The sequence below is a fragment of the Chionomys nivalis genome, chromosome 7, assembly GCF_950005125.1.
Source record: "Chionomys nivalis chromosome 7, mChiNiv1.1, whole genome shotgun sequence".
In the NCBI taxonomy this organism is placed as follows: Eukaryota; Metazoa; Chordata; class Mammalia; order Rodentia; family Cricetidae; genus Chionomys; species Chionomys nivalis.
The window spans coordinates 80,685,970-80,706,667 of record NC_080092.1 but is presented as its reverse complement, the minus strand read 5'-3'; the positions used below and the strand labels follow the sequence as shown (position 1 = coordinate 80,706,667).

The 20,698-nt window shown below is 47.3% G+C and overlaps 1 protein-coding gene across 3 annotated transcripts in view; it reads left to right on the top strand.

The window, feature by feature from the left end:
- The window catches only part of Stat5b (signal transducer and activator of transcription 5B), a 69,515-nt gene that overhangs the window by 35,555 nt on the left and 13,262 nt on the right, over window positions 1–20,698 (top strand). For 2 of the 3 annotated variants that reach the window (XM_057774019.1, XM_057774020.1), the window contains exons 2-12: window positions 5,226–5,363; window positions 9,121–9,277; window positions 11,143–11,232; window positions 12,046–12,220; window positions 14,187–14,317; window positions 14,538–14,689; window positions 15,071–15,226; window positions 15,607–15,786; window positions 16,214–16,301; window positions 16,378–16,500; window positions 18,236–18,328. In XM_057774019.1, coding sequence (XP_057630002.1) covers window positions 5,236–5,363; window positions 9,121–9,277; window positions 11,143–11,232; window positions 12,046–12,220; window positions 14,187–14,317; window positions 14,538–14,689; window positions 15,071–15,226; window positions 15,607–15,786; window positions 16,214–16,301; window positions 16,378–16,500; window positions 18,236–18,328 — 1,473 coding nt within the window. In that variant the 5' untranslated portion in view covers window positions 5,226–5,235. Of the gene's footprint in view, window positions 1–5,225; window positions 5,364–9,120; window positions 9,278–11,142; window positions 11,233–12,045; window positions 12,221–14,186; window positions 14,318–14,537; window positions 14,690–15,070; window positions 15,227–15,606; window positions 15,787–16,213; window positions 16,302–16,377; window positions 16,501–18,235; window positions 18,329–20,698 lie in introns of those variants that run through there. The other variant, XM_057774021.1, reaches the window with a different exon arrangement.

Genomic DNA, 20,698 nt, shown 5'->3' with positions numbered 1-20,698 from the left:
AGAACTTACACATTTACAGCGGAGAGGGGCGGGAGAAGTTTTTGTCTGCAGTGAGCGTTTAGCCTTTAGGAAGTGGAGGCAAGAGGGTCAGAGGCTATAATGGGAATATGATCATATCTGTAAGCCTGTCATAGTCCGTGTGGATAAAAGTCACAGCTTAAAAGTAAAATGAACATGACTGTACTGTTTACTGTAGTTTTTATTTTATAATTTTTTAACACTTTAACTGACACAAACTTTTCATATTTGGAGAAGGACGTACTACGTCATACATACAATGTGTAATGACCAGATCATCTTAATTGTCAAATCTGTCTCAGCATTGACTTACTTGCCCTGGGAGCATTCAGGGCAAGTATCCTTTACATCCTTGACGGGCAGTGAGCCAGATGTGCTCTGGGCCCCGCTTTCCATCCCCATCAGAGCACTTTTGTGTTGTGGCACTATACTACGTTTACCAAAACAAGGCAATCACTGCCCTTCCAGTAGCATGCTATTAAAAATAATAGCTAGCATGGCACGCTCAGAATTGGAATCGGAAAAATATTCTGACAAATTCTCAGAGCTCAGCGCTCTGTTCCTTAATAAAAACCAAGCACCGGTGTAAAACCCAAATATGCGTTACTCGTGTGCAACTCTGCTGTTCTGTACATACGTCTCCGCAGCACTGCTGTCTTTATGGGTTTGTTTTTGCATCTTTTTGAAGCTGGGCATGCCTTTAATACCAACACTAGGGAGGCAGAGGTCGGTGGATCTCTGTGAATTCAAGGTTAGCTGGTCTGCGAGTTAAGTTCCAGACCACCAAGGGCTACATAGTGAGACTCTTTGAAAAAACATACAAAGGTGTTTGATTTTGTAAGAGACAAAGTATTTTATGTAAGTCCTGGATGGCCTTAAACTCACAGCCTCCTGCCTCAGTTTACCAAGGGCTGGGATTACAGGTGCATACAACCACACTGAGCCGTGTTTTTCTCTTAAAACTGTAATAGACTCCTGTTATATGTGATATGACTGGCTAACAGGACACGTGAAATACTTACATATTTGTTAATTTAGCACAGTGGCTCTCTTAGGGGTCAATTGACCCTTTCCCAGGGGTCGCCTCAGAAAACGTCGGAAAACACAAATTTTACATTATGATTCATAACAGTAGCAAAATTTCAGTTATGAAATAGGAACAAAAATAATTTTGTGGTTGGGGTCACCACAGCATGGGGAACTGTATTAAAGGGTCGCAGCCTTGAAGAGGCTGAGAGCCACTGATTTAGCAATACTTGCTCACCTCTTCTGCTGAGCCACCATACATATACTTTAGGGACAGGACAGTAAGACATGTAAAGAGGTTTACTTCTGTTGGAGTTCAGTGGGGCAAAGACAAAACAAAGAAAGCTAGACAGAAAAATGACAGGCACACGTGGAGAAAGAGAGACCGTCACCCACATAGACCTGTCAAGCTATTCAGTTGTAGTTGATGAACTCATTTGAGCTGTTCCTTTCTATACCTTAGAATTCCATACTGATGTTATGTTTCATAATAACTTTTTAAAAAGCCTGGAGAGATAGCCCGGCTGTTGAGAGCACTGGCCGCCCTTCCAGAAGACCTGGGTTCAGTTCCCAGCACTCACATGGCGGCTCACAGCCACTGTAACTCCAGCTCCAGAGGACCTGAAACTTTCTTCTGGCATGTTAGGACACTGCACACATGTGATGCACAGACATACATGCAGGGCAAAACACCCACACACGTTAAACAAATAAGAAATGTATATCTTAAAAAAGAAAATAGTTGGTATGTTCAGCTTTGTTTTATGTACCTGTTTGTTTAAGCAACAAAAAAAGTAATGATACTTCTATGCCAGGCACTGTTTTAAATAAGTCCTTCTCCTTCGTTAGTAGATAGATGTATGCTGCATGCAAGACAGTGGTAAGTGACGGGAAGGAAAACGGAGAGGAGCAGAGAGTGAGCATGGTGCTGTTTGATTTGAGTGGATTGGGAAGAGGGCTTGGGCCTTCGTACCACTTTCCTTCTTTTGTCTTGGGGCAGTTCAGCATGGGAATTTGCAAACACGAGATTTTTTTTATCTGTTGGAATCATTCACATGTTCACTAAGGAGCTACAGTGAGTTCCTACTTCTACCTCATTCTAGGGGTGAGTGTATGGGTATGCCTATGTGCGTCCAAGTGTGTGTGAGCACATGGGCATGTGTGTATATGTGTGTGTGAAGTTAACCTCAGGAGCTAGTCTGTCTTTCTTTCTTTCTTTCTTTCTTTCTTTCTTTTCTTTCTTTTTTTTTTTTTTTTTTTTGACAGGGTCTTACTATGTAGTCCTGGCTGGCCTGAAACTCTGAAACTTGCTATATAGACCAGGCTGGCCTCAAACTCACAGACATCCTCCTATCCTCCTGCCTCTGCCTTGTGATCATGATACCATGACCAGCCTCTTTTTTTAAAAATTGTTTTATTATTTTATGTGTATTGGTATTTGGCCTGCATGACTGTCTGGATCCCCTGGAAGTGGAGTTACAGACAGTTGTGAGCTGGCATGTGGGTGCTGGGAATTGAACCTGGGTCCTCTAGAAGAATAGCTAGCACTCTTAACCACTGACGCATCTCTCCACCCCGCCCCCTTTATAAGACCGTTTCTCATTGGTCTGAAGCTGGACAGTTAGGTCAGGCTGACTGGCCAGTGAGCCTTGGGTATCTCCTGTCTCCCCCTCTCCAGCACTGAGATTGCAAGTGTGCACCACCCCTGCCCAGATTTTCACCTGGATTCTCAGATTCAGTCTTGGGTCCTCATGCCTATAAGACAAACACTTTACTGGCTGAGCCATCTCCCTGGCCTGGTCCTTGTTTGTTTGTTTGTTTGTTGTGTTTTTTTAAAGATGTATTTATATGTATGAGTGTTCTTTAAGCTTGAATGTTTGTGCACTACTTGTGTGCAGTGCCCTTGGAGGCCAGAAGAGGGCATCAGATACTTTAGAACTATAGGTACAGCTGGTTGTGAGTCATCGTGTGGGTGCCGAGAGCCAAACCCAGGTCCTCTGGAAGAGCAACGAGTGCTCTCAGCCACTTAGCCATTTCTCCAGCCTGGTCCTTGTTCCTCTCTGAGAAAGACTGCTGCCTGAACCCTGCCCTTCACTCCTCTGTTTGGCTTCCGTGTGCGTATATCTCCAGCATCCTTTCCCACCATCCCTTTGTCCTTCTTCCAAAATCACAAGCTGATATTGTTCTAATTGGGAGACAGTCCTTAAAAAAAAAAATACACAGCTGTCATCCAGATGTTTGACAAGGAAGTAGAATTGCTCTTCTGTCCCAGTTTTCTTCTGGTAAACTCACACCCACTGAAATCTGCTGTCTTGGGAAATCTCACCATTGTCCCAACACTAAAGCCCGAAAACCCCAAATTAAACCATGTGTTCTATAGCAGCACACTCTAAAATAGGTAACCAGCACCCACCCCACTCCTCATTGCTGGCTGACTGACTTGTCCCATAAATAGCTCAGTGTTACTTGACCAGACCGCCACTGATCTCAGAGAGGGATCCTTGTTTCCTGGCACACGTGTGCACTCTGGTAGTCAACAAAACCCAGGTCCAGAGCACTGGACCATGGTTGTAACGCAGTCCTGAGGAGAGTTGTGAAAACCAGTAGCTAAACTGTTTTTAGGTGGGATTCAAGGTGCCTGGTCCCACATTACAGAAAGCAGCATTAGAGGAAGATCTGGTTCTCATGTCTTCTTCATATAACATAGCTTCTTCAGTCTGGGGATCCCAGAAGGTCTCTGCCAAGTGTGTCCGGCCCTTAGGTCTGTCTGAAAAGGATTCTAGTAGTTTCATAGATCCGGTTCCTGAAGCTTGTTTTCATTGGTGGTATTTGTTCTGGTTTTGGTGTTGTTTCTTTAAAACAGTCTCAGGAAGCCCAAGTTGGCCTTGAACTCTTGATCCTCCTGACTTCACCACCTAAATTCCAGGATTATAAGCACGCACCATCACAAGAACCAGTTTAAAACAAAAACTTACTATTGCTGAGACTAGTGGCAGGGGAAACTGTGAGTTCGAGGCCAGCCTGGTCTATAATCCAGGACAGCCAGGGCTGTTACACAGAGAAACCCCATCTCATAAAACCAAAAATAAAAAAGGAAGCTGTCAAGTTTAAGTCCTACACCGACTCCAGAGTGAGTACATAGTCAGCCTAGTCAGTGGAGTGAGACACTGTCTCCAAACAAAGTACAAAGAGGGCTGGCTGTAGATCAACTGTGGAGCACTTACCTGGCGTGGTCAAGGTCTGAGCTTCAATCTCCACGGCAGAAGTAATGACAAACCCCACCTAAAGCCTGCCCACTCCTCACCAGTAGAAAACAACAGTCCATTCTTACTGCTCTTAGTTGACGTATATTGTTTTTGTGTTGAACTGTACATGCTGTAATTTAACAGAACATTGTTCTACAAGTCCCATAGCAATAACTACAAGGGTGAACGTTAGGGAACTTGGCAAGATAAGCCTCTGCTCTGAGGGGCATGGCTGCAGAGCTAAATGAGATAACACGCAGCCTCAGTCTGCTGTCCATATTTCCCCCTCTCTTCCAGCTCCTTTGCACGTGGTAGCCTGTTCTTCCATCTCATAAAGCCCAAATCGGAAGCCCCGTTTCTGATCACTCTGCTAATCATTCATGATAACTGTGGGAACTCTCCCTAGCACCCGTGGCAGTTTCCAACAAAAGTAAAGACCGGGACTAGGATATCAAAGCTGTTGGCACCGCCGTGCCTAAAGCTGGTTTTACGGTGTTGTCTTTTGCGCCACAGAAGTCAGTGTTTCATAGACTTCCCATGGCCGCGCTGAGTGAGTGGCTGCATTTTTAAAACATTATAAAGCTCAAAGTCAGTTAGAGAATGTTGTCCTGGGCGGGTGAGACGATGGTCAGTGGGAAAAGGCAATTGCTGAGCAACCTGGCAACCCGGGTTTGATCCCCAGAACCCACACAAAGATGCAAGGAGAGAACCGTCTCTGTGAAGTTGTCCTCTGACCTCTGCACATTCACCCTGGCACGTATGCACCCATGCATGTCACAGACAGTGGTAAAGAAGACAGTTTTAAAGGCTTGACCTTTAGTGTGCCAAATGGAGAAAGAACGTTCACTTTTAAACCCTGTACATATGTACTCCATTGGCTTTAAGTTTGGGGGCGCGGGGACTAGAAACAAACAAATCAAGGTCTTTGTTTAACAGGTGGTGAACCATGGCGATGTGGATACAAGCTCAGCAGCTCCAGGGCGACGCCCTCCATCAGATGCAGGCCCTGTATGGCCAGCATTTCCCCATCGAGGTGCGGCACTATTTATCCCAGTGGATTGAAAGTCAAGCCTGGTAGGTGAACAGCGTTTCTACATCATGTTTCAAGCACAAGGATACTGAACTTTGGTTAGAAAAATGTTATAACTGACCTGTAATATGTGTAACCCTGGCTTAGTGGTCCACACCTGTAACCCCGTGATCCTAACACCTTGAAGGCTAAGACAGAGGGATTGCAAGTTTCAGGCAAACCTGAATAGCAGAGTGAGACCCTGTCCCTATCTTTTTTTAAAAAGTTCAAAAGCTGTGTGTGTTGGGCTGCGTATGTAGCTCAGTGGTGGCGAGCATGCATGAGACTCTGGGTTCAGTCCTTGGACCCATCTCCCAGAAAAACGGTTTGAAAACTGTTTATGTAACTCAAAGAAAGGTGTTTAGCCTTCTCTTAGGTTTAGGGAGATAAAATACCTCTTGAATTTTAATCTCGATTGTGTTTTAATTCTGTGTATATTCATGTGTCTATATGTGGGTATATGTACACTTGAGGGCAGGTACATGGAGAGGCCAGAAAACAGCGTCAGATCCCAGATAACCTGGCTTACAGGTGATTGTGAGCCCCCCAGTGTGAGTTCCGGGGTCTGATCTCAGGTCTGCTGGAAAAACAAGAAGCCCTCTTAAGCACACAGCCATACAGCCATCTCTCCAGCCCCTGAACTTGCTTTTTTTTTTTTTTTTTTTTTTTTTTTGAGGGGGAGGTGCGTTGAGATAATGTTTTTCTGTGAAACCCGGCTGTTTTGGAACTCATTATGTAGTCCAGGCCGACCTGGAACTCTCACCTGCCTCTGCCTTCCAAGTGCTGGGACAAAAGACATGCACCAGGCCAACTTTTTTCCCCCAACGTAAGTTTTCGCTGTGTAGTTCTGGGTAGCCTGCATTCATTATATAGACCCAACTAGTCTTAGACTCAAGATCAGCCCACCCTGGCTTCCCACACGCTAAAATTTATGTCTCATGAACCAAACATTTAATATATTAACTTACAATCAAAACATTCATGGCACTTTGTTTTTTGGTTTTCTGAGACAGGGTCTCACTATGTAGCTCTGGCTGTCCTGAACTTACTATGTAGACCAGGCTCTGATGCGAACTCACAGCGATCCACCTGTCTCTTCCTCCCGAATTCTGGGATTATTGAAGGCATGTACCACTATGCCTGCTTTTAATTTATATGTACATATACAGACAAAATATTCTAAAATACTAGCAATGTGGCAAGATGGCTCAGTGAGTAAAGGAACTTGTCATCAAGCCTGCTGTCCTGAATTTCGTCCTCAGAACCCTCTGGAGAAGAAAACTGAGCCCTGAAAGTTGTCCCCTGACCCCCTTACTATTCTGTGGCGTGCATATTGTCACACACACAGTTTAAAAAAAATACGAACAATGATTACATTTCGGTGTTGACTTAGCCCACATTTTTATCTTTACTTCTCAAATCATGCACTGCATACTTGAGTTTTAAACTTGTTAGCTCGGTGTAACACATTCAGCGGCAAGGCATCTTACTTTGCAGTCCTGAGGCAAAGCTTCCCGCACACAAGATGGCTCGTCTACCACCGAGCTGCCCCTCTGCCCTGCAGTACCCTCACTGACAACATTGAACACCAGCAGCCAGCTGCGCCTGGCAGCGCGCAGGGCAGGGAGCTTGCTGGTTGGCCCCAGGCTGTCAGTCAGTCTGACATGTTCATCAGGCTAGCTGGGCTTTCACCAGGGTGTGCTCCTCTTTGACAGCTCCTAGAAGAGACCTGTCCTGGTGCTGTTGGGAGAAAGTTGTCCATACCCACTGGTGATGTTGCCTTAGAGTAATTGCAACAGCTTGTTAGCAGGGTTCCGTTCAGAAACAAGTGTGCTGAAGGAAAGCAGTTTTCTAGGCAATTAAAAAAAAAAATCTCAGCTTCATGTAATTAAGAGGGAAAACCTGACTAAATATGAGAACAGCAAACACAAATAGGTTAGTGTTTTTCCTTTTCCTCTTCTTTTCTGTTTTAATGATTTGGAGGATTTAAGAAAACATTAGTAGAAAATTTCTGTTCCTTTAATATCTCATTTAGACGCTGGAGATGGGCTGTAGGGCAGTGGTAGAACATTTGTCCAACAAACACCAGGACCTGACCCAACACCACAAGAAAACAAAGCAAACCTTTCATTTATTTGAGTACAGTGGTGCATGTCTGTAATCCCAGCCACTCAGGAGGCTGAGGCAGGGGAATTCCTCAAGCCCAGAGAGTCCCGCAGTCCTAGGCAAACCGTTTCCCTCTAGCTCACCTCCCAGCAGTCCTCTTACTGAGGAGGCTTTGAAAGGTTTGTGTTGTTGGTAAGGAAAACCTGGATTTTAGATAGTTTTTGTTTTTCATAAGAAAATGAAGATATGTTCTAGGCGGTGGTGGCACACAGCTTAATCCCAGTACTCGGGAGGCAGAGGCAGGTGGATCTCTGTGGGTTCACAGCCAGCCTGGTCTACAGAGTGGGTTCCAGGATAGCCAAGGCTACACAGAGGAACCCTGTCTTGAAAAAAACAAAAAATAAAAGAAAGATATCAACGAAGAGTTTCTACCTCTGCATATTGAAGCTGTCGTGAAGTCTTTTGTCATAGGTTATAGGTCACATTTGAGTTCAAATTGAGGGCCAGACTCCTGAATTCTGCTCAGAGACTGGACCCTAGGCTCCCAGTCCAAACAGACATGTGAGACTGTCCTTCAGTCCTTCTAGACCTTACTTTACTACCTATCTCATTCAACACATAGAGCGTACACATCTAAAATCGGCTTTTGTCACTGCCTCTCCAGGCGGGTGGTCTCTGCTGACACTGACTCAGGCTCCTGTGCACCCGTGCACAGCTCTGTCTGCCATCAGCCACTCATTAACTGCAGGGATTTGCGGGTGGCCGTCTTTTAGCTGCCACTGGCCCTCTTCCCTGGCTCTGGACCTGGTCAGCAGTAATTAGATACTATTTCAACGTGACAGCTGTTTGGTTTCTCAGTGTGCTAAGTCACTTGAGTATTGCCCAGTAGCAATTGTTGCCTAACTTGTAGACAAAAATTTTAAAAGGAAAAAAAAAAAAAACAGATAAGGAGGAAGTGAGCCCAGCCCTTGTCACCAGTTAAATAGCCCTGCCTGACAGGAGGCACTGGACTGGCTTCTCACCTTTGTTGGACACGCTAGCATTGCTTCCGAGCCCCACGTGTGCTGCGATGACAGACATTTCTCATGGGTGTGAACGCTTGTAGGCACCTTCTGCCTTGATGCCTCCTTTCCAGAGTTCCTTACAAAGGGTGGTAATTAGGGGCCAGGAACCAGCTGAGGCTGGAAAGGACACACAGAACGGTCTTGACCTTGTGCTCCTAACACCCTGGAGCTGGAACTATAAACCAGAAGTCAACAGACCCCTTATTCCCTTCAGAGTGCAGAAAGAAACCTTTCCTCTTCGTTCCTAGGAGGCAAGTGGGTTAATGCCTGAATGAAGGGAAGCAGAAAGGGAGCTGTTGTTTTTGTTTATTAAAGGAAGGTCGTTAGAGTAGAGCGATGTAGACACTTAGCTAATGTGTCCTGGCTTGTTTCTTAACACAGCTGAATAGTAGGAAGAAACCATGTTTCAGGCTCACGCCTATAGTTCCAGAACTCGGGAGGTTGAGGCAGGACACTTTGAGTCCCTGGCCTAAAAGAAAAAAAAAAGAAGAAGGAAAAGAAGCCCCAGAAAACAAATGTAGTATGTAGAGACTGCATATGTGCAGGCTCCTGTGCATGTATGTATACAGATTGTGTAATTTTTTTCCCCTAGGGACTCAATAGATCTTGATAATCCACAGGAGAACATTAAAGCCACCCAGCTCCTGGAGGGCCTGGTGCAGGAGCTGCAGAAGAAGGCAGAACACCAGGTGGGGGAAGATGGGTTTTTGCTGAAGATCAAGCTGGGGCACTATGCCACGCAGCTCCAGGTGGGTGCAGATGCCGACAACACTTGGGCCCTGTCCCTTTGAGGACTTCTCCCTTCCTTTAATCTTCTATAGTCATGTATGTTCCGATCTCCAACCCAGCACCACACAATTATGTGTTCCCTGCTTACGGTTCTGATTGGTTTTGTGGTCATGGCGTTACCTTCTGAGAAAGGAGTCTCACTGTGAGGCTGGAGAGTTGGTTCTGTGGTTAAGAGCACTTCCTGCCTGTCATAGGGTTATTATCGCTGTGATGAAACACAGTGAACAAAAGCAGTTTGGGGAGGAAAGGGTTTCTTTGGCTTACACTTCCACATCACTGTTCATCCTTGGAGGAAGTCTGGACAGGGATTCGAACAAGGTGGGAACCTGGAGGCAGGAGCTGATGTAGAGGCCATGGCAGAATGCTGCTTACTGACTTGCTCATCATGGCTGCTCAGCCTGCTTTCTTATAGTTCCCAGGACCCCCGGCCCAAGGATGGCCCCACCCACAAAATGGGCTGGGCCCTCTCACATCAATAACTAACTAAGAAAATGCCCTACAAACTTGCCTACAACCCAAGCCTATGGAGGCATTTTCTAAATTGAGGCTCACTCCTCTTTGATGACTAACTAGTGTCAAGTTGTCACAAAACCAGCCAGCACACTGCTATTCCAGAAGACCTGAGTTCAGTTCTCAGCACCCACATCAGGGGACTCAGTTACCTGTAACTCCAGCTTCAGGGGCTTAGATACCCTCTTCTGATGACTTTGAAGGTCATGCACCCATCAACATGTGACATACAGATACACATAAATAAAATAGAAAATAAAATCTTTATTTATTTATTTATTTATTTTTAAAAAAAAGCCTCACTATTTAGCTCAAGTTGGCCACCAACTGGAATCTTCCTGCATCAGTCCCGGCTCCAGCCCCAGTGTGGGTTCCAGGTGTGTGCCACTCCCAGCCAGGAGTTTACTCCCTCCTTTAACTTTTCATTTGAAAATAATTTTGAATATACAGAAAGTTTCAGCAGTCGTACAAAGAGCCCTCTACATAGATGAGCTCAGATGCTCCTGTTACCAACATTTGCTTTAACCATCTCTCTCTCACGTCCCTGTCTCTTCATTTCCCTCCCTCCCTTTCCTCCTCCCTCCCTCCCTCCCTCCCTCCCTCTCTCTCTCTCTCTCTCACACACACACACACACACACACACTATTTTTAGTTGACAGTAAATTACATGCATTATGACCCCTGCCCTGAGCATTTCAGTGTGTATGTTCTAAGAACATGAACCCTTCCCTTACATGGTCTCCATGCAGCTTTAGTGTATTTACCATTCTCATATACTTTGACTTAATATTCTGACTCTGTGTCCATTTTGTCAGCTGGCTCAGAAGTGTCCTTTAGGGTATTTTCCACTCTGCCAAGATCACATATTATACCTAGTTGTCATATCTATTTAAGGTTTTGTTTGGTTTGGTTGTGACTTGTTTTTGAGACAGGATCTCCCATTGTAGTTCATGCTAGTCTTAAACTTGAAGCAACCCATCTTCCCCTCACTGTGATAGCAATTCTGATTATAACTGACAGGAAGTTTCAGTGTCCTGTCTCTTGTCTGCTGCAGCCTTTTAAAAACTTGCCCATTTCCAAGAACATCGCTGTAGTGCTTTAGGCATTAAGATTCGGAACATAAAACAGCCTTACCTTTTCTCTGTAATTGCATTTTCCATGATGTCTTTTTCTCATTCCTGCCCATATGGGAGGAACAGCAACTGCCATGGCTCCAGCGTCACCACATCTCCGTCATGAGTGCTCTCTGTCCTGAGTCAGGTTAACTCATAGCACAGAGTGGAACAAAGTGATGTCTGCTGTTGTCCTCTTTCAGAACACGTACGACCGCTGCCCCATGGAGCTGGTTCGCTGTATCCGGCACATTCTGTACAACGAACAGAGACTGGTTCGAGAAGCCAACAATGTGAGTTCCCATAGGTGTGAGGGCTGGGGAGCCCTTTTTGTTCCGTTCCCCTTTGGACCCCACTTAGTCGAGTTGACCCAGGATGTGCTTGTGTCTCTTTAGGGAGCTGATCTTAGATCTATAATTCAGTAAGAATACAGCCATAACACAGGGTGAACCTGGTGCAAAATAGTTTAACCCCAAGGAAATCTTTTTTGTGTTGAAGCATGCTCACATTCAGGTGCAGTTCCTTAGGAGAAATTTCTCCACTCTCTCTGGGCCAGCGGCTGAAGGGGTGGGTCATCCCTAGTCACTTACAGCCAGATCCACAGAGGCCTTGTAAGCGCCTCCCCAATAACTTCATCTGAGGGGCTTCAGGGTACCTTTGAGAAGTGTGGCTTCATGCACGGTGGAAGCAAATGACCTCATCACCAACAGGTCCTGAAATAGACACAGACCATGTGTTTCCATCTTAGCCACAGTCATGGCATTGAGTCAGTGAATGAATAAGGAATTAGGGGTCACAATCGCCAGTAAGAAGACCCGGGTGACCCTGGGATGTGTGGAGTTCCAGTCTCTCAAGGAGTCAGGAGCATCCTGTGTGGGATGTATGTATGTATGTATGCTCCCGTGGAGGCCAAAGCTGAAGCAGGTTTTTACCATGAAGGTATCTTGCAGGTCACCTGTCTCCCACACTTTCCATTCGACCCCAGTTCTCACACATGGCATTTGTGATTTTTTCTGACCTCAGATTTAATTTTGGCAGTCTTAACTTCACCTAAGGATTAAGACCGAAGACTCCCTTACACCCTAAATCTCCCCATCTTTCCCTAGGGGAGCTCTCCAGCTGGAAGTCTTGCTGACGCCATGTCCCAGAAGCATCTTCAGATCAACCAGACATTTGAGGAGCTGCGCCTCATCACACAGGACACGGAGAATGAGCTGAAGAAGCTGCAGCAGACCCAAGAGTACTTCATCATCCAGTATCAGGAGAGTCTGCGGATCCAAGGTGAGGCCCGCATCACAGTCCACGATGCTCTGGGGATGGGAGGGAGTCTAGGAGCACGCTCTAAGGAAGTAGAAGAGAACCTGGTTCCATCCTGAGCCTTGCCTGTGTCTGAGGGAAATGGGGCAATTCACACGGAAGAACTGGAAGGGTGAGGTTTGAGGAGGGAGAGCACAGGGCCCCTGACAGGGAGAGTGGGAGGTCTCACTCAGGCTTCCTATACTCAGGAATTTGGGGTGGCCGTAGAAGATGTTTCCTTGGAAGAAGGCATTCACAGTTTAATAAATAGCATATAGAGGGCATAATGCATTGGAGGGGGGTAAGCATTTTATGAATGCAGCCTTGCCGAAATCACCCCATTTAGGGGCTCAGAGTGCAGCTCAGCAATAGAGGGTTTGCCTAGCATGTGTGTGGCCCTGACCTCCATCCCAACACTGAAGGAGCTCTATTTGGGGTGCCCACCGTGCAGTGTTCTCCGCGGTTCTTCAGGCCCTCCTGTGCCCCATATGCCCTACAGACAGTGTTCCCCAGCCTTTGTTCTGGGGCTAGCAGAAACTGAGAGTTATGGAGTCTCTCCCTCTTGACCCCATAGGGAACATTAACACTTTCTTCTCCTTGCCTGCATGTGTGTTTCAGACTCTCAGAGGGGGCGGGAGTGATGGCTCACGTGGTTAAGAGCACTGCTGCTCTCACAGAGGACCAGGGTTTGATTCCCAGAATTCACTTGGTGTCTCAAAACCATCTGTAACTCTAGTTCCTCTGTGGGCACCAGACATGCACATGATACACAGACATACATGTAGGCCAAACATTCACACACATAAAATAAAATAAATCTAAGAACAATTCTGAAAAGTAAGAACCTTAGGAGACTTTTTGTCCCCATGCCGCCAGGCACATAGCCTGTGTCTCCTGAGGACACATGTGAGGACACAGCATGTCACTATGCTGACATTATGTCCTGACGCCCAGGCACATAGCCTGTGTTTCCTAAGGACTTGTGTGAGGACACAGCATGTCACTATGCTGACATTATGTCCTGACTCCCAGGCTTTCCAGATGGTAGTTGTTGAGAAAGAACCACGTCTTTTAGTTCTGTACCCTGAGGCCAGCATAAATTATAGTTGTGGGCTTGCCCTAGCTGTCTAATGTTGCTTTTGTCCGTCCCAGATTGTGTGTCCCTAGGGCAAGGACCAGGTCAGTGTGACATGGTTCTCAAAGGCCAACCAGGAACTTAAATGAGGTCTGTCAGTGTGTACAAATTCTTAGCAAGACCCGAGGAAGGATGCTGAGCTGCTCAAGGGTCAAAGGAGGAAGCAGTAATGCCAGCACTCGGGGTCCTTTCTGGACATGGAGTGGGGACAAGGAAGGGTTGCGAGCAGTGGTAACCGGCCCTGGACAAACACTCTTCCTGTGACTCTGTATCCTGCTTGTGTCTCGGGATCTGTCCATATCTATTGAAAGGTGAGGATGTAGCTCAGTTGGGAGAGTGCTTGCCTGGCATTCGCCAAGTCCTGGGTTCGATCCCCAACATACATACGAAGGCATGGGAGCATTAGTCTCACAGCAGCCCCTTGAGCTGTTGTCAGGGTTCTTCCTTTCTAGATGGGGGACGAGGGCACAGGAGAGAAAAGAATCGGCCTAAGTTCATGCAGCTGGTAAACAACGGGGCCACTTGAACACAACGCCCTGTGAGATGCCCTGTGTGTGGTGAATGAGAGGCAGGCATACCGAAGACTTGCTACCCTCTCGAGCACCTGTTTCCAGCCCGGGCGAGGCTATATCAGAGACCCCTGATCAGAGAGGCTAGAGACTGTCTTCTGAGAGAACCCCTTCATCATGAGACACCCCAGGTTAATGGGGACCAACTTACTGTCACGGGGTATCTGACCCTGAGCATGGGAAATCCTCCAGACTTCCCACCAGACACAAGAGATGATGGTGGTGGGTGTCCTGTCCCCTCCTCCAGCTCAGTTTGCCCAGCTGGCCCAGCTGAACCCCCAGGAGCGCATGAGCCGGGAGACAGCCCTCCAGCAGAAGCAAGTGTCCCTGGAGGCCTGGCTGCAGCGGGAGGCACAGACACTGCAGCAGTACCGTGTGGTTAGTGCATTCTGCATCCCTCTGCCCCTGGGAGGGAGCTCTGTCACCTGAGATTCAGGGCTCCAGGTAGGGCGCACAGCCAAGATGAGAACAGATCCCCTCTTTCCTGGGGTACACATGAGGTGGAGCAGGTGGAGAGGGCAGGGCCAAGCCCTGGGTCCTAGGCCAGGCTCTATGGGCTGCTCCCCGGGAGTCAGAAGGCCGCTGTGTCCTCACGCAGGAGCTGGCTGAAAAGCACCAGAAAACCCTGCAGCTGCTGCGGAAGCAACAGACCATCATCCTGGACGACGAGCTGATCCAGTGGAAGCGGCGACAGCAGCTGGCCGGGAACGGGGGTCCCCCTGAGGGCAGCCTGGACGTGCTGCAGTCCTGGTGAGGGCGGGAGGTGGCCAGGGTGGGCAGGGGCTTGGGCAATGGTGCCAGCTGCCTTCTGTCCGTGTTGGCCCGAGCAGCAGGTTCCCGCTGTCTGGGACAGCTCTCACTTTATCAGTGTCTGGGCTCCTGATGGACTTGGCTCCTCAGACCCGTGCCACCTCCCGCAAGGGACAGCGGTGCCTTGGCATAGACAGGGCTACTCTTGAGCTCGCTGGTTCCAAGTTGGGGCCTCTGTGCCTGTGCAGGGTAGTGGTGACCAGTGCCAACACCTTGGGGGGATGAGGGGAGTTTTGTTGGGGGAACAGTGTCATGTGATCTCCTCCCAGGCCTGTGCTGGAGCAGAGGTCACCATCTCTGAGGGTCCTGGGCTCCTTGCAGGTGTGAGAAGCTGGCCGAGATCATCTGGCAGAACCGGCAGCAGATCCGCAGGGCTGAGCACCTCTGCCAGCAGCTGCCCATCCCAGGCCCCGTGGAGGAGATGCTAGCCGAGGTCAATGCCACCATCACAGACATCATCTCAGCCCTTGTCACCAGGTGACTGCTGCCTCCTGGTCATGCTCAGAGGGACATGGCAGTTCCCGGGGGTGGGCATGTTGAGACCCAGGAGCTCTGCCCCAGTCCTGCTCCTCCACCTTCCCCCACCCACTGTGGCCCTAGTTCCTCTGCTGCTGGGACTGTCCTGGCCCAGTGTGCATTGGGGACACTGCAGCGAGCACCGTGGGGTCCAGCCTCCCTCACACCTGTCTCCAACCCCCCATGTTCTCCAGGAAACAGAGGCCAGGCCCCTCCTCCTCTGCCTGTCTTCCTTCTCCTAGCAGGCCCCACAGGAAGGTCCTCCCCTCCTAGCTGGCCTCCCAGCCATCTCCCCTGAGCCAGCATCCACTCAACTGTCTGGTCCCTTGTGTCCCCTGCAGCACTTTCATCATCGAGAAGCAACCTCCTCAGGTCCTGAAGACCCAGACCAAGTTTGCAGCCACCGTGCGCCTGCTGGTGGGAGGGAAGCTGAATGTGCACATGAACCCCCCGCAGGTGAAGGCGACCATCATCAGCGAGCAGCAGGCCAAGTCCCTGCTCAAGAACGAGAACACCCGCAAGTGAGTGTGCCTCAGTGTCCCCTCTTGGTACTCTACTCGGTCCTTGAGATGGAAGATAAAAATTCTCTTTAATGTCTCATTCCTGTTTTCCCTCTTGCTCTTCTGTACCTGAGAATGAATATCAAGGTGACATATGTGTGTGTGTGTAAATATATATAATCTTATATGTGTGTTTTATATATATCATCTATATAATTAGATAGATGGATGGAAGGATGGATGGATGGATGGATGGATGGATGGATGGATGGATGGATGGTGTCGTTTCATTAGATAGGGACCTGTTGCTGAGAGTCACTTCCATGCCTTGTTTCAAGAGCTCCGCTCCTCCCGCTGGCAGCTGCTCCTAGCAGCCCTCTTTGTTCCCCGGCTCCAGCTTGCTCTCTGGGCCTATGTCGTCTGCAGCTTATTTTTATCTGATTTGTAGTGACTACAGCGGAGAGATCCTGAACAACTGCTGCGTCATGGAGTACCACCAGGCCACGGGCACCCTCAGCGCCCACTTCAGGAACATGGTGAGGACTTGAGAGAGGCACAGTGGACTGTCCCTCGGTGTCTTAGGCCTCTTCATCTCCTGCTTCTTCTTTGCAGTCCCTAAAACGAATCAAGAGGTCCGATCGCCGTGGCGCAGAGTCGGTGACAGAAGAGAAGTTCACAATCCTGTTTGACTCACAGTTTAGCGTCGGTGGAAATGAACTGGTCTTTCAAGTCAAGGTAAAGCCCTCTCTCCCTGTCAGCCTGTATGTGAGTGTGTGTGCAGTATGTATGCACTGTATGTAGTGTGTGTACACAATATGCATGCATATGTACAGCATGTAGACCAAATGTGTGTGATGTGTATGTGCGGTGTGTATAAAATATGTATAGTATGTGAGTATACATAGTGTGTGTACAGTGTGTGTGTGTATATATATATATTGTGCATGTTTATATAATGTGTATTATATAATGTGTATATACCATGTATGTATTCATTGTATGTACATGTATATATTGTGCATGTGTATATAGTGTGTAGAGCATATGCACGATATATATTGCAGTGTGTGTATGTACAGTGTGCAATGTGTACAGTGTGTGAGTGAGTGTCCTATACACTGTGGTTTTTTTTTTTTTTTTTTTCCGAGACGGTTTCTCTGTGGTTTTGGAGCCTGTCCTGGAACTAGCTCTTGTAGACCAGGCTGGTCTCGAACTCACAGAGATCCGCCTGCCTCTGCCTCCCGAGTGCTGGGATTAAAGGCGTGCGCCACCACCGCCCGGCTACACTGTGTTTTCATATAGTGTATGTTCACAATGTGCGCACATATTTGCAGGGTGGGTCCACAGTGTGTGTACCATGTGTGCAGTGTGTGTATGCAGTGTTTATGAGGTGTATATGTGTAGTATGTGTGTATATAGTATATCTGTAGTGTGTAATGTGTGTTTGTGCATTATATATACCACATATTTTTGCATGCTTATTTATATGCCAAAAGAATTATGACCTCATAGTAGCTTTCTTTTTATTGTTGATAAGTGGGAAATGGAGAGACCCTTATCCTTAGAGCTATTATTTTCTCATTCTCTTTAGGCTCAAACAATATCAAACTATAATAGATAGGAAGACGCCTGAAAAATGATCACGGGAAACCACTCAGTGTGAATTTAAGAAAAGATTAGAGTTGGAGTTTTTGTGGTTGTAGTTTTATATTTGCTTGTTTAGTGGGTTGGGTTTTGTTTGTTTGTTTGTTTGTTTGTTTGTAATATGGTCTTACTGTGTAGCTCAGACTAGCCTAAAACTTACCGTGTAGCCTAGGCTTGCCTCGAGCTTAAAGTCCTGCCTCAGTGTCCAGAGCTGGAATTGCAAGTATGTAGAAATATCTCCTTACCCTTTCTCTGTGAGTAAGTTGTCCCGTCATTCAGAATATCTAAAAACTTCATCTATAAAATACCTACAATTCCAGCTAGGTACTGTGGTACATACTTGTAATCCTAGCCTTTGGCAGGCTAAGGCAGAATCAAGAGTTTAAAATCAAGCTGGGCGGTGGCAGAGGCAGACAGATCTCTGTGAGTTCCAGGCCAGCCTTGTCTACAGAGTAAATTCCAGGACAGCCAGAGCTACACAGAGAAATTCTGTCTTGAAAAACTAAAGGGAAAAAAAAAAGAGTTTGAAATCAAAGCTGAGCATGTGAATTGAAGCCAAGCTGGCCTATATAATGACTTGAAGGTTAGCCTAGGGTACAAAGTGAGATCTTCTCCCAAAGAGGAAAAGTTAGTCCGCTGGCTGGTTAGTTAGAGAGATAGATGAATAGATTAAATCGCTTAGCCTTTGAAGCGTGGGCCCCAGCTGTTGCCAGAACCACTCCAGGTCTTCAGTGCATCACTGAAACTTGAAGGCACTGATCATGAAACCAGACAGAACAGGACGGGGCGAAAGTGACTAATGATGTGCCCAATCTCTGTCTTCCAGACCTTGTCGCTCCCAGTGGTGGTGATTGTTCACGGCAGCCAGGACAATAATGCGACAGCCACTGTCCTCTGGGACAACGCCTTTGCAGAACCTGTGAGTGGATTCCTTGGTCCGAGGGTCTTCAGGTTCTCTCTCTCTCCCTCTGTGTCTGGCGGGCGGGGCATTTTCCTCAGGAAACAGAACAGGAAATGTGGAATGAGGAAGGACTTGATGTCCACAAAGAGTTTGAATTCAGGCTCAGCCCCTCTGTAGTGACCAAGGGAAGCTGGTTTGGCCTAGAAAGGCTCAGCGGAGCTGCAGTTTGCAGCTTGTACCTGCAGCTGCAGCCCAGACTGCATTGTGCTCCATGGCGCCGTCCCAAGGCTAAGCTCAGTAACACAGGAGATGCTTAGCAATCCGCAGAGCAAGCCTGGATGGTTTGGAGACCCCTGGGCCCTTTCTAGCGTTTACTTTAGCTGGGAACTTGTCTCAGTCATTTGCCGGTAAGTGAGGATGACATTCAACACTCCTCCCAGGTGTCATGTTCTGTGATTCATCCCAGGTCTCATGAATAATGACATGCTTTGTCTGAGGGACAGATTGTTGTGGACTTAAGCACCCCCAAAACACAGAATTTCACTAGCATGCTAACAAGGATTTGTGTTCTCTCTGTCTCCCTCCCTCTCCCCTTCTCTTTCTCTCCCTCACCCCTCCTTTCTTTTTTTTTTTTTTTTTTTGGTTTTTCGAGACAGGGTTTCTCTGTGGTTTTGGAGCCTGTCCTGGAACTAGCTCTTGTACACCAGGCTGGTCTCAAACTCACAGAGATCCGCCTGCCTCTGCCTCCCAAGTGCTGGGATTAAAGGCGTGCGCCACCACCGCCTGGCCTTTCTTTTTTTCTTGAGACAGAGTCTCATGTAGTATCCCAGGCTGGTGTTGAATTCACTACGCAACAAAGAACCCCTGACCTTGTCTCTTCCTGAGCCGGGATCACCCGCATTCACCAACCACACCCCCACCCCATTTTTTATGAAGTACTGGGAATAGAACCCAGAGCTTCGTGCATGCGAGGCAAGCCCTCTATCAACTGAGCTATATCCCTAGCCCATGATGAACATTTTCAAAACATTTCCATGAGCAGAGATCTGTATTGCATTTCTCCTGTAGAAGTGAATTTACAGAGCATGATAAAAGGATTGGTGTTGCCGGGCGGTGGTGGCGCACGCCTTTAATCCCAGCACTCGGGAGGCAGAGGCAGGCGGATCTCTGTGAGTTCGAGACCAGCCTGGTCTACAAGAGCTAGTTCCAGGACAGGCTCCAAAGCTACAGAGAAACCCTGTCTCGAAAAATAAAAATTAAAAAAAAAATAAAATAAAGGATTGGTGTTATTCCCCACATCAAAGTTTGTTCTTCTCCAGTGTATAATGCGAGACTCTTGACTCTCCAGCTGTTGTCTTTAGAGAACCATGCTTTATTGCAAAGGCAGGGTTTTTATGAGATTCTTCTCTGTATGTGCTGCAAACCCAGAGTTTAGACTCTTGAAAAAGGCCGCTGCACAGTGCCTTCATAAACCTTCTGGGTTAGATTGCTTCACTTCTGTCCCTGCTGTCCACAGAGCTCTCTGTAACCTTGACATGCCCTGCAGTGTGTTAGGGTATCTTGCCCAAATAATATGAATTTTTCCATTTCTAGTTAAACTAATGACTAGGGTATCTTAAAACTAGCTATTTAAAAATAAGTGCATAAAGCTTGACATGGTGCCTTTAATCCCAGCACTTGGGAGGCAGAGACAGGAGGATCTCTGGGAGTTCGAAGCCAGCCTGGTCTACAGAGCTAGTTCCAGGACAGGCTCCAAAGCCACAGAGAAACCCTGTCTCGAAAAACCAAAAAAAAAAAAAAAAAAAAGGTTGACATGGTGGTACACCTTTAATCTCAGCTTAGCACTTGGAAGGCAGAGGCCAGCCTGATCTACGTAATGAGTCCCAGGCAATTCGGGTTACATAATGAGACCCTGTCTCAAAATAAAGAAAGAAAGAAAGAAAGAATACAGAGATTTGAGGGATGACTCAGTAAGGAAAGTGCTTGTTTTACAAGCATGAAAACTAAGTTCATGTTTCCTAGAAGCTATGTAAAAAAACAGTGTGGCTGCTCTTGGTTGTAATCCCAACTCTGGGCAGGCAGGGACAGGAGGCTCTCTATAACTCACTGGCCAGATAGTCTCACCATATCATAACTGAGCTCCAGACTCTGAGAGAAATAAGGAAGGCACTGTATGCCAACCTCTGGCCTCCACATAAATGTGTATGCACACACAGGAGCTCCTACACACAATAAAATCCATATGTTCTGCCACGTGGTGGTGGCGCACGTCTTTAATCCTAGCACTGAGGAGGCAGGGACAGGTGGATCTCTGTGAGTTTGAGGCCAGCCTGGATCTATAGAGCAAGTTCCAGAATAGGCTTCAAAGCTACAGAGAAACCCTGTCTC